This window comes from Nicotiana tabacum, chromosome 8, assembly GCF_000715075.1.
Source record: "Nicotiana tabacum cultivar K326 chromosome 8, ASM71507v2, whole genome shotgun sequence".
NCBI lineage: Eukaryota > Viridiplantae > Streptophyta > Magnoliopsida > Solanales > Solanaceae > Nicotiana > Nicotiana tabacum.
In genome coordinates, this window is record NC_134087.1 from 181,104,353 (window position 1) to 181,130,071 (window position 25,719).

The 25,719-nt window shown below is 36.0% G+C and overlaps 1 protein-coding gene across 1 annotated transcript; it reads left to right on the forward strand.

The window, feature by feature from the left end:
• Positions 1–22,813: 22,813 nt before the first annotated feature.
• On the forward strand, positions 22,814–24,363 carry LOC107763987 (xyloglucan endotransglucosylase protein 1-like). The gene is made up of 3 exons (XM_016582511.2): positions 22,814–23,150; positions 23,245–23,438; positions 23,747–24,363. The coding sequence occupies exons 1-3, from the start codon at positions 22,875–22,877 to the stop codon at positions 24,147–24,149; spliced, it is 873 nt and encodes a 290-aa protein (XP_016437997.1). The 5' UTR covers positions 22,814–22,874; the 3' UTR covers positions 24,150–24,363.
• Positions 24,364–25,719: the final 1,356 nt, after the last annotated feature.

The window sequence follows — 25,719 nt, forward strand, 5'->3', positions numbered from 1 at the left end:
TTTGGTGTATTCCTAGAGTCGGGAAGATCATGAGCAGCACCTGAGGACTGTGCTTCAGACTCTGAGAGAGAAGAAGCTATATGCTAAGTTCTCAAAATGTGAGTTTTGGTTGGATTCAGTGGCATTCCTAGGCCACATGGTATTGAGTGAGGGCATTCAGGTGGATTCGAAGAAAATAGAGGTCGTGCAGAGTTGGCCCAGACCATCCTCAGCTACGGAGATCTGCAGTTTCCTTGGCTTGGCGGGTCACTACGTTGTTTTGTGGAGGGATTTTCATCGATTGCAGCCCCTATGACCAGGTTGACCCAGAAAGGTGCTTCATTCCAGTAGATAGAGGAGTGTGAGGCGAGCTTTCAGAAGCTCAAGACAACTTTGACCACAACCCCAATTTTGATACTGCCTATAGGTTCGGGGTCTTATACGGTTTATTGTGATGCCTCGAAGATTGGCCTCGGAGCAGTGTTGATGCAGGACGGTAAGGTGATTGCCTACGCATCCAGGCAGTTGAAGGTACATGAGAAGAATTATCCAGTCCACGACCTTGAGTTAGCTACCATTGGTCATGCCCTGAAGAGCTGGTGTCATTATTTGTATGGTGTTCCTTGTGAGATTTATACTGACCATCAGAGATTGCAGCACTTGTTCAAGCAAAAGGATCTAAATTTGCACTAGAGGAGGTGGTTAGAGTTGCTGAAGGATTATAATATCACTATTTTGTATCACCCGGGAAAGGCTAATGTGGTGGCTGATGCCTTGAGTCGTCGGGCAGAGAGTTTGGGGAGTTTGGCTTATTTACCTGCATTAGAGAGACCTATGACGATGGATGTCCAGACCCTAGCCAGCCAGTTTTTAAGATTGGATCTTTCGGAGCCCAGTCGGGTTCTAGCTTGCGTGGTTTCTCGGTCTTCCTTATTTGATCGTATCAGGGAGCGACAGTATGATGACCCTTATTTTCTTATCCTCAAGGACAAGGTTCAGCACGGTAATGCTAGAGATATGACTATTGGTGATGATGGGGCATTGAGGATGCATGGTCGGATATGTGTACCCAATGTTGATGGGCTTCAAGAGTTGATTCTAGAGAAGGCCCATAGCTCGCGGTATTCCATTCATCCAAGTGCTGCGAAGATGTATCAGGATTTGAGGCAGTACTACTAGTGGAGGCGGATGAAGAAGGATATAATTGGATTTGTAGCTCGGTGCCTCAACTGTCAGCAGGTGAAGTATGAGCACCAGAGACCGGGTGGGTTGCTTCAACAGATAGAGATTCCGGAGTGGAAGTGGGAGCGGATCACCATGGACTTTGTAGTTGGGGTCCCACGTACTTTGAGAAAGTTTGATGCTATTTGGGTGATTGTGGATCGGCTGACCAAGTCCGCTCACTTTATTCATGTGTGTACTACTTATTCCTCGGAGCGGTTGGTGGAGATCTATATTCGGGAGATTGTTCGTCTGCATGGTATTCCGGTTTCCATCATTTCAGATAGAGGTACTCAATTCACATCACGGTTCTGGAGAGCCGTTCAGTATGAGTTGGGTACTCGGGTGGAGTTGAGTACATCATTTCACCCGCAGACAGACGGACAGTCCGAGTACACTATTCATATTCTTGAGGATATGCTCCGTGCGTGTGTTATTGAGTTTGGAGGGTCTTGGGATCAGTTCTTGCCATTGGCGGAGTTTGCTTACAACAACAGCTATCAATCTAGCATTCAGATGGCACCGTATGAGGCTTTATATGGTAGACAGTGTAGATCCCCGGTGGGTTGGTTTGAGCCGGGTGAGGCCAGATTATTGGGCACAGACTTAGTTCAGGATGCTTTAGAGAAGGTTAAGGTGATTCACGATAGATTCTGCACAGCCCAGTCCAGACAGAAGAGTTACGCAGACCGGAAGGTTCGTGATGTTTCCTATATGGTTGGAGGGCGGGTTCTGCTTCGGGTTTCGCCTATGAAGGGCGTTATGAGATTTGGGAAGAAGGAAAAGTTGAGTTCAAGGTTTATTGGCCCTTTTGAGATATTGAGGCATGTTGGGGAGGTTGCTTATGAGCTTGCTTTACCTCCCAACTTGGTAGGAGTTTATCTGGTATTTCATGTTTCGATGCTTCGGAGGTATCACGGTGATCCGTCGCACGTGTTGGATTTCAGTTCAGTCTAGTTGGACAAGGATCTATCTTATGTTGAGGAGCCAATGGCAATATTGGACAGGCAGGTTAGAAAGCTGAGGTCAAAGAACATTGCTTCGATAAAGGTTCAGCGGCGGGGCCAGCCGGTCGAGGAGGTGACCTAGGAGACCGAGTAAGATATGCGCAGCCGTTACCCTTATCTTTTCACTACTTCGGTATGTCTCTATGCTCGTTCGAGGACGAACGAATGTTTAACTGTAGGAGGATGTGATGACCTAGCCGGTCGTTTTAAGAATTTACGCCCCGATCCCCTATTAACTGTTTTCCCTAAGTTTATTTCTGCTAATTTGATTTGCCGGGATGTTCGGTTTTGAGTTTTGGAGAGTTTTGGGACACTTAGTTCCTAAATGAGAGCTTTAAGTGTTGGAGAGTTGATCGTAATCGAAACAATGTGAAAATGGCCTCAGAATGAAAATCCGACGGTTCCGTTAGCTCCATTGGGTAATTTCGGGCTTAGGGGCGTGTTCGGATTGAGTTTTGGAGGTCCGTAGCTAATTTAGGCTTGAAATGCCGAAATGTCGAATTTTGAAATTTCCGGTTCGATAGTGAGATTTTGATCCGAGGGTCGGAATGGAATTCCGGAAGTTGAAGTAGCTCCGTAGTGTTGAATGTGACGTGTGTGCAAAATGTCAGGTCATTCAGACGAGGTTGTCACACCTCCTTTTTCCGTACCCGAGAGGGTACAAGGGAGTTTTTTCCAATTAAAGGACAATCGAAACGGGATTGGTTTGTTTATTTCAGAGTCGCCGTTTGGGAGTTTTAGGGTGTCCCAAGTCACCAATTTTAATCCCGAATCGAGGAAAAGAATGACTCCATATTACAGTCTGTGTACCAGAAAATCCGGATAAGGAATTCTGTTAACCCGGGAGAAGGTGTTAGGCATTCCCGAATTCCGTGGTTCTAGCACGGTCGCTCAACTGTTATATTCGGCTTGATTATCTGATTTTATACAAATATGAACTTATGTGCAAATTTTAACTTTTTACCGCTTTCATAATTGTTATTATTATTTTCTACAAGGAATTGCAACGTTGTGAAAATATATCCCGAACCGCGTTACAATCAATGTACCCGTGGTCGTCGACACATTTTGACTCTATTGAGATTTGGATTTGGGTCACATCAATGTGCACCCGTGTTTAAGAAGGTTAAATTATTAAAGGTGCGCCTAAAGCAACTAGCGTATTGTTATTTTGGGAAGGCCGTAAAATTCGCTAAACGGCCTGTCCCGAATTCTAAGTATTTTAATATATACATTTAGAGGGCCCCGCAGCTTGTGCATTTTTGTTTGTCGAGGCTCGTCTCATTTTTATTTAAAAGGATAAACCTACAGTGACTATATTTTCCTATTAAGTTCGTCTCTAAAATAAAAGAAAATCTCTTAATTAATTACATGCTAAAAACGTAACTTATTAATTATTAGTTTACGGCTAATGCGAATGGAAAATTGCGACCGAGTTTGTACAAAGAAAAACTGCTTTCATTCTATATTCTATTATTCAATAATGCTAAAACGTGAGATTGACACACCATAATATCAAAACAGATTAACTATTCTTTGATTAATTTAAACTAACATTATTAGATGAAGAAGTTATACATATGTGACATCGTTACTAATTTAATCAATCAACTACATTTTTATACAAAGAAAAGAAAATTATATTCAACCACAAATCTAAACAGGAGGAATTCAACAGGAACAAAGCCTGATTAATATTTCATTTTTGCTTCAAGCCGAGATTGTACAAATGTGTACCTGGAAACAGCAGTACAAGAACAAAAGAAGGAGAAGTCAGCAGCAGTAATAACACAGCAACAGCAGATTCAGCAACACCGCAAACCAGTACAGTAGGAATAGCAGAAAACCCAGGAGACTATAAACGACTCCAAGTATAGAGAAGAAGTAAAAGGCAGGAAGGTTCTGACTATTTCAGATCTTAAGCGAGGCAATGAAGCAGTAACTATTCTTTTTCAACTTCAAAACTCTCCAAAATGAATTCTGCCCATGTATATTCAGTGTATCCAGAATGTATATCGGGTGTATACTTCTCACTCCGCCCCCTCTTTTTTTCTTCTCTCTATCTAGTTTTTCCTCTTTCTTTCCACCCCTTCTTCCTAAATTTTCTCTTCTATTTATAGCAAAATTTTCAAAATTTTCAGATTTGTTATTTTATTATTTTATTATTTTTTTAATTAAAAGAAATCCCACTTACAAATTGCTTTTATTTTTTTAGAAAAAGAAATCCCACCTTTATTTACTTTTATTTTTAAAATTCCAACTTTAATTACTTTATCTTATTTAAAATCCCACTTTTTATTTTTTTTAAAAGAGAATCTCACTTTATTTAACTTTTCTTTAAAAAACAAACCACTATCTTTTCTTTTTCTTTTAAAAATGCTACTTTAAATTACTTTAAATTTTTTAAATTTTCAGATACCTTTATATTTATTTTTTAATTCCAACCTTATTTTACTTTTAAATTTTTTAAAACTTTTTACTTTTTTTAAATTTTCTACATTCTTTTACTTTTTTTTATTTTTTTATTTTTTATTTTTTTAAAATCATTTCCGAAATTACTATATATATATATTTTTTAAAATAAAAATAATAAATAAAATAAAATATTTTCGGATTTTTTTTATATATAAAAAAAACAAAAAATAAAACTATTAATAGTGATAATTCACTTTTTATTTTTTTATTTTTTTGGTTTTGTTTTGTGTTGGACAAAAATGAAGAAGGGGTGTTGGGTTAATGGAGCGGACCGGATCGACCTGGTTTGAAACGGACCGGGTCATGGGGAAAGTTGGGCAATTATTTGGGCCTGTGGTTTGAAATTGAAGAAGTGGCCCAATCCGATTTTTCTTTGTATTTTTGTTCTCTTTTCTTCTTTTATTTTTCTAAAACTAAATTATAAAAGTACTTAAATTATTATTAAGAACTAAATTAAGTTATAAAAGCGCAAATTAACTTCCAATAACAATTAACGCACAATTAAGTAATAATTAAGCATAAAATTGTTCATTTGGACATTAAATGCTAAAAATACAAAAGATGCCTATTTTTGTATTTTTTATTAATTTAACAAATAAACATGCATAGACAAACATACAAATAGTTACACAAAATATCACAAAAATTGCACACCAAAAAAAATTATTTTATTTTTGAATTTTTTGGGAGTAATTCTCATATAGGGCAAAAATCACGTGCTTACAGAGGTTTGTTAAACTTTTTGATCGAACGCTTATTTTTAGAGTTTTTGGAATTCTTAGGCTGGAATCCGATAAAAAATAGGTGTTTTGATGTTGTTTTGAGCATTCCCACGGTTGAAACAAGTGTGAATGGAGTTATGGGATATGTTGGTAGGTTTGGTTGAGGTCTCGGGGTGATTTCGGATGGGTAACAGAAAGATTTTTGGAGTTTGAAGTTTGCAGCTTCAGCTGTTATCTATCATAACCGCACCTGCGGTTTGGGTCCCGCAGATGCTTCGTCGCAGAAACGACTCAGAGGTCGCAGAAGCGGAAATGAGGTAGGGGCCAGAAACCGCAGAAGCAGCATAAGGAACCGCATCTGCGTAACCTCAGATGCAGAATTTGAGGTCGCAGGTGCGAGATTGGGCTTTTAAGTGAGAACGGCAGATGCGGAAATCGCTGGGCAGAAATATGAAAATTCGAGGCTTTAGTTTTAAAAGTTGGAAATTCAACTTGGAGTTCGGGAGAGGGCAATTTTGGGAGGAAATTGAAGAGGAGATCATTGGGTAACAATTCTTTAACCCTTTCTAGTTTTATTCCATCAATCTATAGTTAGGTTTATCATTTAATTTTGGATTGGAGATGAAAATTGGGAAAAAATTGGAAGAAAGTTCTTAGACCTTGAATTCGACTTTTGATTGGGAATTTGACCTTGGATTTGGATAATCTTGGTATGCTTGAACTCGTGAGAGCGTTAGGATTCTGAAAATATAAATTTTACCCCATTCCGAGACGTGGGCCAAAGGGGCATTTTGGTCATTTTACCTAATTTTGCATATTAACTTAGAATTTAATTGTAGAACCAGTAACTTGAAGTGTTATTTACATTATGAAATTGAATTGAATAGATTTGGGCCATTTGGAGTCGAGTACTCGTGGCAAGAGCCTGGTTTCAGATTGATTTTTGAGCCGATTCGAGGTAAGTGACTTGCTTAACCTTGTGTGGGGGACCTTTCCCTTTAGGATTTGATATATTTGGTAATTGAAATGCCTTGTACGTGAGGTGACGAGTGCGTACTTGTGCTAATTGTTGGAAATCTGGTTTTCATTAAGTGATTACTAGTATGTTTCCTTTCCTGTTTTTATTACTTGCACTATTAAACCTGCTGTAGCTTAGGAAAGCATGTTTAAGTAATTTAATTGCTTTATTTGGTCAAACTGCATTAACTGAATTCTGTGCAGCATGCTAGGCTAGAATCACTTGGTTGCCTTAATATGAAAATTGTCATTTCTGTATATTTTCCTGTTGCTGCTGTGTATTTATTTTGGGACTACGAATGTGGGATTCCGGTAGCTCCCCCTTGCCTGTTTATTTTGGGACTACGGATGTGGGATTCCGGTAGATCCCCCTGCACAGTTATATGAAACTACGGGAATGCACCCGGTAGATTCCCCCAGTACTGAGTATTTACATTTAGGACTACGGAACGGGATTTCGGTAGATCCCCGCGCACTATGAGTTGGACTACGGGATGGGATCCCAGGAGATCCATTGGATATGTACATATGGGACTACAAGACGGTATCTTGGGAGATCCCCGGTTGTTATTTTGGTGTTAAGTCGCATTTCTTTCCGTGTTTTGCCTTGTCTTTGTAATAGTTGTTGTTGCCCTTTTTATATCCTGTGTTACTTTTACTACTATATTTATTTATACTGTTCTATTCTACACTGTCAAACTTTGTATTTTATTTAACCTCAGTAGGGCCCTGACCTTCCTCGTCACTACCCGATAGAGGTTAGGCTTGACACTTACTGAGTACCGCTATGGTGTACTCATGCCCCTTCTGCGCATGTTTTTTATGTGCAGATCCAGGTACCGCGACTCAATCCTATCACCCTTGAGGCGAGGCGACTGCTCCAGCGACTTCGAGGTATATCTGCCGCGTCCACAGACCGAGGAGTCCCTTTCTATTCTAACTTCTAAACATTTGCCCTTCTGTATGTCTTTTCCTTGTTAGATATTCTGAAGTTAGAGTACTGTGTAATGATCCTTAGCTTGTGATTCATGGGTTTCCAGGTCTTGAAGATATGTATTGGTTTCTGAGAGTTAAATATTGTATATGCCGAGCGACACTTTTAAACACTGTTTTATCACTCTTCATTCTGGTTTAATTTATTTTTATTCTGCACTTTGGTTATCTTCCACAATTTAAGCTTACCTGGTCGTAGAGGACTAGGTGCCGTCACGATGATTCATGGAGGGCGAACCGGGGTCGTGACACATTACAATGTATAAACTAAGCATCAGTTAGTCCTACATCCACATGCCAAATGTTCTTGTCAAACAGGATCCATATTCTACCATTAGCTGCTTGATCATAGTTATGCACTAATTCCCAGTGTTCTACAATCTTAGGGGCAATTACAGAAGCTTTATGATGTTTAATTCTGGTCTCCACTAATCCAGCTAGAGAAATATGTTTGTCTTTGATGTATTTAACTAACTCCTTCTGTTTATATCTTTGATTTTCCCCCCTTACATTCCACATAAGCATTGTCATTTGGATTGTTCATTTGTACTACCTCTATCTGGTGGTTGTTTATCCTCTTGTCCTCCTGTTATAATTCCAAATGCGTTTTGTGTGGCAACTGAAAAATCCACACCAGTCACAGCATTCCTAGAATTTGTAACACTAGCTTTTTTCCCCTTCAAACTATTCTCTTTCCCATTCTTCTGAGTAGAATCCTGTGTTTCTATCAATGCTTTCCCATTCTTGCTGCTAGGAGATTTGTTTTGTTCCATAACCTGTACTATTTCCATACTTTTTGTCATAGTATTTTCAGCAACTTCCTGTGCCACATTTATGTTCTGTGTTAATAGCCCCTTACTTCTCCATTCTTTAGCTGGTTGTTGGGCTCTTCCATTTGCTTTCTGCATTTTTTGCTGTTTTCCTTGCACTTCCTCATTTCGTTTGCAAATATGTCCCATCTGTTGGCAATCTGGACAGAATTCATGTTGCCATTCAAACCTCACCACATGTTGGTATATCTTCCATGATGGATCCTGTATTTTGACTTCATTTGGAAATGGTTTAGTTATGTTTACTTCAATAAACATCCTGGCAAATGATATTCTCGATTGTTTTACTGTACATTCATCAACAAATAAAGGTACTCCTATTGCACTTCCTAGCCTACTCAGTGAATCCTTACTCTAGTATATCATATGCAAGTTGGAGAAAGAGACCCATAGAGGTATCTCTTTAAGGAAGGTTGCATCAAATTCAGCATCAGGAGACCATCTCTTCAGGATTATAGGTCTGTTGCTAATCGTGTAAGGTCCTCTATAGAGAAATTCCTTCAAATCTTCTCCCTCTTTGAATTTAGCAATGTAGTATCCCCTGTCATGCCAAAATAAGTCAGAGCATGTGGTAGTCCAGTTTTGACTTATGAATCTCTTCATATGATTGTACCTAGGGATTTCGCCAATAACAGCAACTATCAGAGAATGTTTCCACTTATCAGCTTCCTTCCCCGTCTCCGTTGGATCTAATTGAATAACTACACTCCCATCCACTATCGTCGGTGGAATGTAAGACAGAGCAAGGCTATCAGATGCCATCCGATTCCTAGCAAACAAATTAACCCACACAATCCGATTCCTAGCAAACAAATTAGCCCACAGGAGCTACTGGATCCTTATTAGCTTCCAAATTTTGTGAATTTTCATTTGCATGTACAATTGATTGAGCTTTTTCTATGATCGTTACATTCGAAGATGAAGGCACACAATCATTCTGAATTTTACTCTTTCCATTATCATCCTTACTCATTCTATTGTCCGTAACTACTTCTGAATTCATAAAATTATTCACAGTAGAGATGTTACCATTCGTTTCTACCACTGATGCTACCACCGATGTCGTCATTTGTGATTTCTGTGAGATTACTAGTGTTGATGGAGATGAATTCGATGTAAGTGAGCTTCCTAGAACTAGTATCTGCGTCTTCCTTGCTCTTCCTGGTCCATTACCCAAGCAATAGTTGACTCTTCACACTTACCCCATCTCAGCTTTCATTGAAAATCTCGTCAATAAAATGATCAAAAACCTTGCCTTCGCCGTTGACAACCTCTTTCCCCGCCAAACGTAACCGCCGCTTGGAGAAGATCATCAATGAAGCGCAGAGAGGAAACTTCTAGAGAGAGAAATATTATGAATTTTTTTTCATGTTATGGAAGTAGCAGAGGCTTAAGCCACTTTTTCATGTAAAGATAAAATTAGAACAAAAACGCATTTAAAAATCCAAAAAAACTCCTGTATAATTTGCTGGAGTTCGAATTTTTATATATGAGATTCCAACATAATGTGTTGGAGTTCCAACATAATGTGTTGGAGTTCCAACATAATATGCTGGAAGTTTACAGACAGGAGCTCCATAATTCAGCATATTATGCTGGAACTTTTCGTGTTTCAGCTAAAATAGTAGCTATTTTTTAATAATTTTGCAAACACTAGTTATTTTTTAATTACAATCCGAAAATTGGCTAGTCCATACTATTTTCACTAATAAAAGAGATTTGCATAAATAAGCCCAAATGGAGACATGGTCAAAAAATAAAGCCCATCCAAGAATGTGTAAACGGCTGTAGGAGAAGTAAATTGAATAGTTAAGACTATGCAAATCTTATGGAAGCATCTCAATCTAATAATTAAGTAGCTATTCCTTCGGACCTTGAAGGATTTATGAAGTTTGTAAGAGATACCATGCAACCTGTATGAAAAAAAATTAGTATGTATTATGTAACTTGTATTTTGGCACATCTTGATTAGTTTCTTTTTCTTCTCAATGGTGGTATTAGCACCTTGTTGTGCTCATTCCCTAGGGGGGAGGAAGACTAAGAAAGATATTGTCATAGTTTTTTAATGCTATAATAAAATTACAAGGCATTGCTTTGAATATCTCTTTACAATATTTTTGTCTTTAAATTTGAATTAAAATATTTAGGTCACAATTTTATTATAAATTTACAAGGCATTGCCTTATATATTTTTTTAGCATCTTTTTGTCTCTAATTTCTGTTTAATTTTTTTAAAAAAAATAATATTTAGCCATTGGGCCCATTTAGCCTGCGAACCCGGCCCGTTTAGCCCGGGACCATGAGTTCATGGGCCCGATCCCAGGTCGGTTCCTATAAAAAGACCGTTTTGCCCGGAACCGGTAAGCCCGATTATTTAAGGACCAGCCCAGAATCGGGACCGAGACCGTTTAGACCGGCCCACTTGGTCCGTTTAGGGCCCGGACAGGCCCACCTGCCACCCCTAATTTGAATTATTAATATCTCTGTTATTAAAAGCACTCTCTATAGACAAAAAATAAGTATTTTTAAGTATGTATCTTTCAAAAATTTTAAACAGGAAATGACAACAAATTATTGAATTAGACGTTAGACCAAGTTTTTGGTGGAAAAATGGTGTTTGTTTAATTTTAGTTTAAATAATATTAAACTGAGATGAAATTTAATTGGAGCGTCACATATAATGAGAATCAGCCCAAATTTTTGGGGTTGATGTGTATTTGTTGTAGTATTCCCAGTTAAGATTTACAGCAACAATAGCTCAAAAATGATATACTTATAAGCGAAAGAAGCCTTAGTTTATAAGAAAAAAGTTAATCAAATCAATATATTTCTCTATCAAAATGAATCACTTGCAAGTTCTCGCCAATTTTGCACAGTTCTCACAGAATCTGAGTGCCTTGCAAATCTTACATAAGATATAATCTCTCTTAATTGAATACTTATTTTATTTATGTGCATCTCCATCTTCAACAACAATTAATATTAAAGGTAAATGAAAAATAATAATTAATTTTGTCTTAAACTTCTAAAATGACAAATAATTTAAGACAACTATTTTTAGAAATCACGATATATAATTTGAGACGGAGAGAGTAATTCAGTAATCATAATTGCAAAATTTAAAAAATTTGGATAAAAAAATTGGAAAGAAATGGACTTGAATAACTAATACTCCGTAGAACTTGCACAAATGGAGGTGAAATTTTTATGACTGTCCCTTTTTGTATCAACTATTTACTTCTTTTTATTTCTTTTGCAACTAATGGATCTTTTAAGCTACGGTCTAAAGATCTTTTTCTGAATGAACGAAAAATCTTATGAGAAGAATGAAGATTACGGTTTAAAATTTTGTACGTTATTACAAATGTTAGATTATAGAGAAACTTTCAGAAATCACTATGTTTTTGTGGTTATTAGCTAGTTGTAGCTATCTGTTACTATATTACTTCTTATAGCTATGTTTTCAGGTTTTTTAGAACGTATTCGATGTATTTAAGCTACTGTATTCATGAATACAGTAGAATTTTTCGACGTGAAACAAGGGATTACAGCTAGACAGATTATTGTATTCGACTGTATTCACGCGTGAAACAGGGGATTACAGCTAGATAGATTATTGTATTCGACTGTATTCACGATATGTATTTGTGAATACAGTGACGTTAATAGCGCAATTCATGGTCTATTCAGCTGTTTTTTAAAACGGAAAGTGAATAAATTAACACAATAGACTCCTAATATAACTCAAACTCAATTATAATACACAAAATTTGTATTTTCAGTTATAAAAAAGATTCTAAATCTAAAAACAATCCAAAAACATAGCAATCTTTAGAGAAATTATATAATACATCTGAATACATAAATTATATTAATTTAAAAAACATATGAATACATTCATGGAATATAGCGAGACAGTGAATACAATGAAATACATGGAATACAACGAGATACATTGAAATACAATAAAAAAAGGTAACAAACTTTTCAAGTTGCTCAGCCCCAAACTCCGTCGTCTTTGTTCAAGAATAACTCTTATGTCCTCTCGTCGATAGCAAATTTCGAACCCCCATTGTCAGCCCCAATTTACCCTATCTCAAATTTCGACATAGATACAAAACATAAGACATTGATTTCTAAACACCAACTTCCCAAACGTATAACTCACACCCTCCAAATCCCACCAAAACTCCACCAATTTTGCCCAAACCCGAAACCCCATCCACCACCGCGCCTCTTTTTAGGCCAGCCTCAAACTCAAAGCACGATGTTATTGTTGGTGATATCGCGACTTACCTTCGGCTCACCGGAGTCCGTGGTCTCGATTAACAATAAGAAAATCTTACTCGAAATTCACATTGCTATCGAGTTGGCACTCGGGCACTTGAATCCTGAAATTGGTAATTCCTATGAAATAAAATTTGCACGTACACAGAAGATGGTAATCTAAGGCAAAATTGTTTTGACTTTTTGATAGTAACGGTGTCATTCTTCTTGAGATGGAGTATCATGGTTGTATTCATGGAGAAAGACTGGCGTTGAGAGAGAGAAGGGGTGAAGAAAAATCTGAAAGAATGAGAAAGAAAAATAATACAAAGTGTATTTTATGGCTTAAGACTAAAAGATGACCATAAATGGATCTTTTAAGCTGCGGACTAAAGATCTTTTCTGAATGAACGAAAAATCTTATGAGGCAAAAATAAATCACGGTCTAAAATTTTGTAAATTATTACAAATGTTAGATTATATTCTAATATATTGTGAGCCAACTGAAAATTATACGAGCAAAAGTAGGGCCAAATATAACCTATACGGAATGGGTAATTTCTCCCACAATTTTTCAAAATAGGGCAAAATTTAAACAGTGGCCTAAGACCAGGAAGAATAAATAAGCAAATGGATCGAAATGGTACCCGGAAATAGCCTTATGTACCATTGGTAATTAAAAATAGCCACAGTTTTAAAAATAATCGAAATTTAGCCACTTTTTCATGTAAAGATAAAATCTGAACAAAAACACATTTAAAAATCCAGAAAAATTCATGTATAATTTGATGGAGTTCGAATTTTTTATACATGAGATTCCAACATAATGTACTGGAATTTCATAATGTGTTGGAGTTACAACATAATATGCTAGAAGTTTATACGCAGGGGCTCCCTAATCCAGCATATTGTGCTGGAACTTTTCGTGTTTCAGCTAAAATAGTAACTATTTTTCAATAATTTTGCAAACGCTAGCTATTTTTTAATTACAATCCGAAAATTAGCTAGTCCATGTTATTTTCACTAAAGAAAGAGTTTTGCATAAATAAGACCAAATGGAGACATGGTCAAAAAATAAAGCCCATCCAAGAATGTGTAAACGGCTGTAGGAGAAGTAAATTGAATAGTTAGACTATGCAAATCTTATGGAAGCATCTCAATCTAATAATTAAGTAGCTATACCAAACATTTGGAACCAAATAATCGGTTTTGGTGCTTACTATGACCGAGGTCCAAACGCTTTGAAACATGAGAATAATTGAAGCATAAACAGTGCATAATTAACTAAGTTTATAATTAATTGTAATAGTGGGTTAGCCAGTCTTAATCATTCTCGGATTCTAATTATTGTTAGCTTCATAATTCTCAACTATCAAGTGGATGCAGCGTGGGTTGCAGAAGCTTCACTGGAAGTCATGTGCCAGAAATAATTAAACCAAACATCATGATTTTATATCATATAAAAATGACTAATTGTTTACAGAATTATTCAAGATTTATCCAACCGACGTCTAATGGTGGAGAACCCAAATTATTGAAGATTAAATGAAACATATTTAAATGAACAAACATGAATAGTGAGAATTTATATAGTTGATCCCAGATAGTTTGAGATTAGGCATAATTAATTTTTTCGTCCAATCAACAAAAACACGTTTGCTCGGCTTTAGCATTTTATTGCTTAGTCCACTGGAATTTACAGCTTTTACTTATTTGAGATCAATTTCTAGATCTTCAATTTAATTGTCTAACATACATTTCGGTATCATTAGTAGTAATTTCAACCACCACATTTTATCTAAGAGCTTGTTTGGCCAGCTTCGATTCCAAAAGGCCAAAAATATTTTTTTTTTGTCCAAAAAAGCATTTTCGGAAATTTGAGTTGCTTGGCCAAGGCAGAAAAGTGCTTTTGAACAGCAGCAAAATCAGTTTTTCTGCGTAGCCAAATTTTTTAGCTTCTTCCAAGAAGTAGAAAGTTAATTTATCAAGACGGAAATATCCTTAATATAAATTTATATTTTTCAAATTTTTCCTCATTAATTTAACCTTTTTTTTTTATTTCGACCATCTCTTTTGTTCTTTTTTATTTTTATTTGATATTTTCACAATATTTTTATCCTCCTTCTCCTATTTCGCTTTGGAATAGTCTCTATACTATAAATACATATCTTCTTCATCTTTTGTCATTTCTTCTTTTCTTCGTCTCCATTCCTCTTCGAATAGAATTAGGGATAAAATTATTGAGAAATGTTATCATGTATAAGAGAAGTTTCTCTTTATTTCATGGTGAATTTTTTTATATCTATTGATTGTTACGGAGTAGATTTTTAATTTATAGTGAATGATATTTTGATATATTTAAATAATCATGTAAACAACAAGTTATTATACTAGATATACAATATAATGTTTTTGGTATAATAATATTTTATATTGATTAAAATGTTTAACATATATTTTTTACTTTATGTTTTATATTTTATTTGAATAAAAATAAAAAATTAATTAAATTCTCTTATTAATAAATATATTTAAATTTATTTCTCTATTTTAAATAATAATAATTACATACTTAATCTTAATAATGTCCTTTTTATAATTTGACAATCAAAAGTGTTTTTTGAAAAAATTGGCCAAATACAATTTGCTTATCAAATATTATAAAAAATACTTCTTAAATGAATTCATCAAACACAAACTGCTAGTTTTTTTTTCTTAAAAAAAGTACTTTTGAATAAAAACACTTTTCAGAATAAGCAGTTTTTGACTGCTCGGCCAAACGGGCTTTAAATCAACCAAATAGTAATGTTTGCTGCTAACTTTGTCACTCTTTTATTTCTCAATCGTCCCCGCTTAACATTGAAAATTTCTCCAATTATGTTCTTACAAACTTACAAATGACATTTATATGATATATCTCAAATTCAAGAGCATAGTTGAGCTAAACTAGGTGATTGCTTAAAACAAAAAAGAAAAGAAAAAGGAGAGACGGTAAAATTGAGCTTCTGCGTAGAAGCATTACCTAAGCAGGGCTTCATTTTCAATTACCTGAGAATATTGAAAAATTCTAGGTATACTTTTATTTATTCGGGTCAAAGCATAAAAACTATTCTGTACGTGAAATTCACTTTATAAATTTACATAATATTTTATAAACATCGCCAGTCAATAAGTATGTGGACTAAAGAATTACGATAGGGATAAAGAACTTATTTAATAAAAATAAAAAATAGATACTTACTGCCCCTAATGCATCTTCAATCGATGATAATGTAATTATGCTCCGTTTTAGTTCAAAATTGGTCTCTCGTGGTCTCATATATTAGTCGTCTTTACAAACTATATTTGTTCTAAAATATTTGATATTTTCAGAAAAAACTTAAAATATAGTACTCTTTTTTCTTTCAAATTCACTTTTTAGTAAAATATTGATTAAGTGAAACTTTTAAGAGATAAAAAATCTCAATATAATATGGATCAAAAGTATAATCTCAAATTGTGTCTCAAAACCAAATGATATAGCCGATATAGACTGTATTTTCGTTGATGAGAGAAACATCGAATAATTAAGGCAATGCGAGATTGACCAATATTGAGAGACTTAATTATTATATTGTTTCCAAATTGTACTGTGCTAAGTAAGCATATAACTATATCTAGTTAGTTGTAGTAGTTATACAATTAGTTGTATTTTGTACAGCTGTCATATGTGTACATACATACACATTTTGCAATAATGAGAAGTTTATAGAGTTTCATTTCACAATTCATTTTATACTCTCTCTCTTCTCTCTTAGAACTCTCGAGAACCTTCATTGGAGCTCCCGTGTCAGCTTTATTTCCTCATCGCAGTGTTAATCTCAATATGGTATCAGAGCACGGTTGAACACGTCTGCTCGAAGTCTACTAGAATTCCTTTTTCAGTAACTCAAAATCTCTTTTCCTCTATCATATGTTAGGGTTTTAGATTCGTCGCTTCGACCGACAATTTTCATACGGATTGAAGAATTTTCAGTAAAATTGATCTATCTACTCACCAAATCGGTTGATATATTCGTCAATTTCATCGATTAGAGCTTCTCAAATGGCTGTCGATCAAAACGAGGAAACCACGCCAAGTACGAGCAGAAATTACCAACAAGCTATCGGTGCGAGCAATCCTTTGTACATTCACCCTTCGGACAGTCATGGAATAATGCTAGTGCGGGTTTCATTTGATGGAATTGGGCATAGATCTTGGACAAGGAGTGTATTATGAGCTCACCCAGTCAAAAACAAATTAGGATTCATAAAGGGGAATGTAGGAAACCTAACCCCAATTTACCTCAGTTTCGTCAATGGGAGAGATGCGACGATATGGTGACTTCCTGGATTCTTAATTCTCTCGCAAAAGAGATCTCTGACAGTGTCGAGTATGTCAATGACTCATTCGAGCTATGGAGGGAGCTGGAAGATCGATATGATCAAACAAATGGGGCGAAGTAATATCAGATCCAAAAGGAGATCAACGACCTTGTTCAGGGCTCATTAGATATCACTGCCTACTATACTCGAATGAAGAGACAGTGGGAAGAATTAAACACCCTGAGTGCTAAATCTCAATGCAGTTGTGTTTGCACATGTGGGTCAAAGGAAGCGATGCATAAGGAAGAACAGGATCAACGACTCATTCAATTCTTGATGGGCTTAAATGAGGTCTATACAATAGTGCGAGGAAGTATTTTGATGATGAAATCTTTGCCATCTTTGGCACAGGCCTTCTCCCTCCTAATACAGGAAGAGAAACAAAGAGAATTCATACCAAATAATCAGCTAAACCTCGAGTCTGCTTCACTACATGTGAATGCCACATCTACACAACATCAAAATCCATTCGGAGCTAAGAACTTCAAAACACACTACACTGCAAACAACAGGGGTCAGCCACCTATGACTATTGCAAGAAACCGGGTCACACAAAGGAGAAATGCTACAAGTTACATGGGTATCCCTAAGGCAACTCGTACAACAATCAAAGCTTCAATCGTACTAATGCTCAACAGTTCAATCGGAGTAACAACTCAAGTCAGACTCAGGATCACAAGTTCAATAGAGGAAAAGGAGCTGTGGCAAATGTACATGGAGTTCCAGTTGATTTACTTCATGAGAAGGAATATGATTTAGTTCCACATGATGAAAATCCAAATGTCAACCTAACGAGGGAGCAATATGGGCAGATAATGAGCCTATTGCATCACATTCAGACAGGCAACACAAGAGGATCTCCCAGCAATGCCAACATCACTAATGGTGCTATCAACTTCGAAGGTATTGTGGTCTGAACCTCTTTTATTGATTTTGAAAAATTATCATGCAAATGCTTTGAATCAAAGTCTGACCTTTGGATCATAGACTCAGGAGCATCTAACCATATGACCTTTAATAAATCAGCACTTAGCAATATCACCACACTACCATATCCTTTATTGATTAGTTTACCGAATGAATATAGGGTGAAAGTGCTTGAATTTGGAGATGTGATACTCAGTCCTGAAATCATCTTACCCAAAGTCCTCTATGTTCCCTCTTTCAAATACAATATAATCTCTGTCCATTCTCTTGCAATGCATCTTAGATGTATTGTTCTCTTTACTGATGCACTATGTCTATTACAGGCCCCTTCAGTGAAGAGGCCTAAGGTGATTGGTAGTAGCAGGGAGGGACTATACTACCTATGTTCCAAGTGTCTAAAGGGTAAAAGTACTTTCTCAAATACTGATGTGTCAGTTTCTTGTTGCAACTGTTGTTCTTCTACTAGTGTAAATAGTGAAGACTTCAGAAGTCCCACTCATTCATATCATCATTCACCAAATATAAATACATTCACTCACAATAATAAGAATGAGTTCTCAGCTATGTTTGATAAGTGTTATGTGAATCTTTTGTGGCACAATAGGCTTGGTCATGTTTCCTTTGTCAAAATGAGAGGAATATCCTCCATACCTGTGCATTCTCACCCAAACAACTCTTTATTTGTTCAATTTTCCCCATGGCTAGACAAGCCAGACTTCTATTTCCACAAAGAATCAGTACCTCTACTCAAATATTTGAATTGCTGCATATTAACATATGAGGTCCTTACCATGTCACTACTCATGATAACTACAAGTACTTTCTCATACTAGTGGATGACTTCAGTAGATCCACTTGGACACATTTACTAAGCAATAAGCGCAATGCTCTACAAGCCATCAAAGCCTTTATAACTATGAGAAAATCAATTTAATACTTAGTAAAAATCATCAGATATGACAGTGGGCTGGAGTTTACCGGACATGAAGCTACCACATTCTATCAATCCATCATTCATCAGAAAACCTACCCTTACACACTACAACAAAATGGGGTAGTGGAGAGAAAACACAAATATCTCCTAAAAACTGATAGGGCACTTATGTTTCAATCCAAATTACCAATTAGATATTGGGGAGAATGCATTTTGACAGCCACCTACTTAATTAACATATTACCTACTACCTAACTAAACAACAAATGTCCTTTTGAACTTTTGTATCACAAGAAACCCAATTATTCTCACTTGAGGAGCTTTGGTTGTCTTTGTTATTCTACTATACCTAAGGTACAAAGGAATAAGTTTGAGCCTATAACAACTCCACATGTCTTTATATGCTATCCTTTTGGGACAAAGGGTTACAAAGTACTAAGCCTAGCCACTAGAAAAATACACATCTCTAGAGATGTTATGTTTCATGAAAATGTCTTTCCTTTTACTCTAACTTCTAAGAATGTTTCCCCATATAGTGTCTTCAAATCAGTCACATTTCCTACTCATATTGAAAGTGAAAGTCCACTTCCTAATGTTCAAGGTGCTGCAGATATCATATCTCCAGGTGTGCACCAACACCCCGAATTTTCTCCTGTTAATGACACTTCAACACAACCTAATAACTCATTACCTTATGGCTCTGTCCATGCATCTTCATATGAGGCTGCTAGTAATAATCCACCCACATCCACTCAATCAGAAACAATTACAATCAGGAAGTCCAATAGAACACACAAAACTCCTACTTACCTAAAAAATTATATCTACACCCTTCCTAATAGAACTCAACTTGCCACCTCTCAATGCTCACCTTCCTTAAATGCACTCTTCTCCAATCATAATCACATCAGCCATGATGCTCTGTGTTCTGAAAGTCAGCACTTAATGACAAATGTTTGCCATGATAGTGAGCCATCCTCATATGGAGATGCATCACTTAATCCTGCATGGCAAGTAGCCATGACACAAGAATTTGAAGTCCTTCATGCCAATCATACTTGGGATTTAGTTCCCTTACCAGCAGGAAAACAGGCAATAGGCTGTAAGTAGGTTTACAAAGTCAAACATAAAGTAGATGGAAGCATTGAAAGATTTAGGGCTAGACTAGTGGTGAAGGGTTATACTCAAAGAGCAGGAATTGATTATACAGAGACATTTTCCCATGTTGTCAAGATGACAACAGTTAGAGCCTTGGTTACTGTTGCTATGAAGAAAGGCTTGGGTATATTCCAACTTGATGTAGACAATGCATTCCTTCATGGACCTGCATGAAGAAGTATATATGGAGATGCCACCAGGTTTTCTGATTGATCTGTCTAGCTCACATAGGATGGTTTGCAAGCTAAACAAGTCGTTGTATGGACTGAAACAAGCCAACAGGCAGTGGTATGCCAAGCTAATTGAAGCCCTGTCATCAATGGGGTACAAACATTCTAAGAATGACTATTTATTGTTCTCCAAAAAGACCTCATCCTCCACTATCTTTATAGCTGTGTATGTATATTGATGATGTTATCATCACTAGTACTGATCCAGTGGAGATAACCAACTTGAAAGCCTTCCTTGATAAACAGTTCAGAATCAAAGACCTAGGGAGACTTCACTACTTTTTAGGCTTAGAAGTTCTCTACAAGCCAGATGATGTTATCATTTCTCAAAGGAAGTTTGCCTTAGATCTGTTAAAGGAGTATCATTATTTTGCCTACAATAACTTATCTTCTTCCTTTGGTCATGCCCTAAAACTAAAAGCCAATGAATGCACTCTTCTGTTAGATCCCACATATTACAGAAAATTAGTAGGCAAGCTGAACTTCTTAACCAATACCAAACTAGATATATCATACAATGTGCAGCTCCTCAGTCAATTCATGCAAGCACCCAGAGACATACACTTGACTGCAACTTTCCATCTTCTCAGATATCTCATGAAGGATCCCACACTAGGAATATTTTTCTCCAATAGTACTGATTGTTCCATTTCTGCATACTGTGACTCTGACTGGGGAGCATGCCCTAATTTTAGGAGATCTGTTACTGGCTATCTTAAATTCTAGTGGGAGATAGTTCTATTAGCTGGAAGTGCAAGAAACAAGAGACCATTTCCTTATCTTTTGTTGAAGCTGAATACAAGTCTCTTAGGAAAGTTGTTGGGGAACTAGTGTGGCTGAACAGGTTATTTGAAGAACTTACTATCCCACAATCCAGTCCCATTGACGTCTTTTGTGATAGCCAATCTGCTATCCATATTGCGCACAACCCTGTGTTCCATGAGCAGACCAAGCATATTGAAGTAGATTGCCATTTTGTAAGGACAAACTTCAGGAAGGTCTGATTTCTTTCCATCATGTAGCTACTACTGATCAATAGGCTGATGTCCTCACCAAAACTCTCACAGGAGTTAAACACACTGCTGTCCTTGGCAAGTTGGTTGTGAGATCACTAGGTAAAGCTATTAAGAGTATTAAGAGACTTAATTATTATATTGTTCCCAATTTGTACTGTGCTGAGTCAACATGTAACTATATCTAGTTAGTTGTAATAGTTATACAATTAGTTGTATTTTGTATAGCTGTCATACGTGTACATATATACACATTTTGCAATAATGAGAAGATAGTAGAGTTTCATTTCACAATTCATTTTATACTCTCTCTCTCTCTACTCTCGTAGAACTCTCGAGAACCTCCATTGGAGCTCTTGTGTCAGCTTCAATTCTTCACTGCAGTGTTAATTTCAATAACCAACATTCATCACAAACGTTGTGGTGGAGTGTAAGTACTTTTTTTTTTCCTTAATAAGAGGTCGGGAGTTTGCGATATAGGATATGAAATCGTTTTTAGTAAGGAGCGGTTTACTTCCAAAGTGAAATTTCTCGGTGCGAATATGAATTAATCGGGTTTTAATACGAATATCGGACACCGAATAAAAAACCCAAAAAAGATATTGTCAATGTTCATTTTGGAAGAAATTATGATCTTTGGTCAATTATTTTTTGGCACATGACTTCTGACTGAGCATCAGCTATTATGAAGCTAGTAATTAGCATCCACTTCCAATGAAAAGACTGGCTACCAAATTGTTACGTACAGTGTTTAAATTTAGTTCGTTATGCACTACTTATTGCTCCATTATTTTCATGTTTCTTTCAAAGTGTTTTGGACCTCTGTTGTATTAAGCACCGTCTTGAATTATTTTGTTCCAAATGTTTGGTATAGCCATTATTGTTGGTTGGGATGCTTCCTTAAATGTTTTGCACAGCGAGTTCAAATTCTGTACGTGTAAAAGTTGAAAATATATATACAATAAGCTGAAGTTATATACACTAATACACATATATACACGATTAATGTAAAGAATTTTTTATACTATAAGGTAACCCAAAGAGTATTTACAGGTACATATATGAGATTTATAATTTTGAAAATAAGAGGTAAAGGTGATTAGATAGTTTAAAATTTTCTTACAAGGATAGATAGTGTATATAATTCTTTAAAGACTAGCTACAATCAACAATAAATGGCTAGTATCAACTTAGAATTTATAGAGTACTCCAAGTTGATATTATAAAATAAGAATCTAGCAAATGTAAAAACTTAAAACTTGCACAAAAATATAAAAGGGACAAAACTCTCAATTTACCAAATTAATAGTCACTGTAAAACAGTATAATGAGAACCTTTGACTAAAAGAAAACTATTGAACTATACTAACGTACCCTTGTGTGTTAGCAATAGCTGTATCCTAATGGCAATTAAAGAAGAGACATATTAAGATGAGGTAGTGAAAATTGGATCTCATTTTCATCCAAAAAGAAAGAACCCCACACGTATACCAATACTTTTGTTCCCAATAATTTTGAATTAACTAAGGTTTACAGCTCACAGCCCTTGCCCCAGTTGCCCATAATTCCTCTCATTAGTCTGATCCTTCCTACTATGTTCAGCTTCATAATTCACCTATAAAAATCCCTCCTTTACAAATCAGTGCATCATCACCTCACACTCTTTCCCTTTTCTCTTTATCAATTTCAGCTAAGAAAATGGCTTCTAAAGTTTCAACAGCAATGCTTCTGCTTAGCGTACTAATGAGCATCCAACTATTAGCAGCCTCAGCGGGTAACTTCTACAGAGACGCTGTGATTACTTGGGGCGAAGGACGTGGTAAAATACAAGAAGGCGGCAGAGGCCTCGCCCTCACTCTTGATAAACTTTCAGGCTCTGGTTTTCAGTCCAAGAATGAGTATTTATTCGGAAGATTTGATATGCAACTCAAGCTTGTCCCTGGAAATTCCGCTGGCACAGTCACCACTTTCTTTGTAAGTTTCTCTTACTAAATACAACTCTAGTGTACTAGTAATTCTTATAGTATGTCATATGAGCTCATGGATTTCTTTTCTTTGTTTTCATCAGTTATCTTCACAAGGAGAAGGACATGATGAGATTAATTTTGAGTTCTTGGGCAATGTTTCTGGCCAGCCCTACACTATCCATACCAATGTTTATACACAAGGAAAAGGAAACAAAGAACAACAATTCCACCTTTGGTTCGATCCAACTGCTGCATTTCACACTTACACCATTGTCTGGAACCCTCATCGCATAGTGTAAGTTAGACAATCCCTTACATATATCTTTCTTATATATCCAGAGTTTAACTTCTACATACTGAAAATATACAAGAAATTTTTACACTATTCGCCATATAGCAGATGAATACAACTAACTGTCTAAGTCAAACTAGTTACCTGAAAAATAAAGCATATTCTATGACTTTCTATAACATATTAAATTTTACACTGATAGTGTAACAAGAAAAACTTACACTGTTAATGTATATAAGTTTAGATCTAAGTTCTTGTATTTCTGTTAGTTTTACATTTTATCTTACCTATGCATTCTTTGATATAATCAGGTTTTTAGTGGACAACAGCCCCATTAGAGTATACAACAACCATGAAAGCATAGGCATTCCATTCCCAAAGAGCCAAGCAATGAGAGTATACTGCAGCTTATGGAATGCAGATGAGTGGGCAACACAAGGAGGCAGAGTCAAAACAGATTGGACACTTGCTCCTTTCACTGCTTACTACAGAAACATCAATATCGATGGTTGTGCAGTGTTATCCGGTACCTCGTCATGTAAATCCAGCAATTCAGCAAACAATGCTAAGCCATGGCAAACTCATGAACTTGATGGAAAGGGAAGGAATAGACTAAGATGGGTGCAAAGCAGACACATGGTTTATAATTATTGTGCTGATTCTAAGAGGTTTCCTCAAGGTTTTTCAGCTGAGTGCAAGAGTTCAAGATTTTAGAAGATCGATTCACTTGATCTACTTCCTAAGGTCAATGCATATTCAGTTGGTTTTTGGGATTGGTTGTTTGTCTGTGAGATGAGAGTATGAAATTCTTTATTCTTTGTACCAATAAAAGTTTTGTTTGTTACTCATTTCGTTGTGTATTCAAGTTTCTTTTTGTAATAAAATGTGTATGGTTACTTTCTTTTCTTAATAAAATAATGTTATATCATGGTGGAAGGATGTGCTTATTCGATGAAGTAGCCGAGTAATTTCTGTCTAAACATGAAGCTTTCAACTTTTAAAATACATAATTTTGCCGTAAGATACAGAACAAAAGTAGTATAAATAGATGGAGAAGAATGATGAAATAGACGACCTATGTGCCATGTTTTCAGAATGCAACCTAGTCGAAAATCCTAGAGAATGGTGGATTGATTCAGGAGCAACTCGACATGTCTGTGCTAACAAGGAGTTGTTTACTTCTTATGCTCTCGCTGGACCCAACGAGACAGTGTTTATGGCAAACTCCGCTACAGCAAAAATTGAAGGAACGGGAAAGCTGGCTTTGAAGATGACTTCAGAAAAGATTGTGACTCTAAAAGATGTTCTTCATGTTCCTGAAATGCGGAAGAATTTAGTCTCGATATCACTTCTAGTCAAGAATGGCTTTAAGTGTGTTTTTGTTTCCGACAAGGTTGTAGTTAGTAAGAATGAAATGTATGTAGGAAAATGTTACCTGACTGAGGGCCTTTTTAAACTCAATTAATTGCCATTGATATGAATAAAATTTCAGCTTCATCTTACTTGCTTGAGTCAAATAATTTATGGCATGAACGTTTAGGCCAAGTCAACTTCAAAACTTTGCGAAAAATGATTAATTTGGAAGTATTAGCTAAGTTTGAATGCAATAACTCGAAATGTCAAATATGTGTGGAATCAAAGTATGTTAAGCATCCTTATAAGTCAGTAGAAAGGAATTCAAATCCTTTAGACTTAATTCACACGGATATTTGCGACATGAAGTCAATACCATCTCGTAGTGGGAAAAAGTATTTCATAACTTTCATTGACGATAGTACTAGATATTGCTATATTTACTTACTTAATAGTAAAGATGAAGCAATAGACGCATTCAAGCAATACAAAAATGAAGTTGAAACACAATTAAACAAAAAGATCAAAATGATAAGAAGTGATAGAGGCGGCGAATATGAATCTCCTTTTGAAGAAATATGTTTGGAAAATTGCATTATTCACCAAATAACTGCCCCTTACTCACCGCAATCTAATGGAATTGCAGAAAGAAAGAATAGAACGTTAAAGGAGATGATGAACGCCTTATTAATAAGTTCTGGTTTACCTCAGAACTTGTAGGGGGAAGCTATTCTTACAGCTAATCGAATACTGAATCGAGTTCCCCATAGCAAAACACAATCCATTCCATATGAAAAATGGAAAGGAAGGAAACCCAACCTAAAATATTTTAAAGTGTGGGGGTGTTTGGCTAAAGTGCAAGTTCCTAAACCCAAAAGGGTAAAAATTGGACTAAAAACCATTGATTGTATTTTCGTAGGATATGCAACAA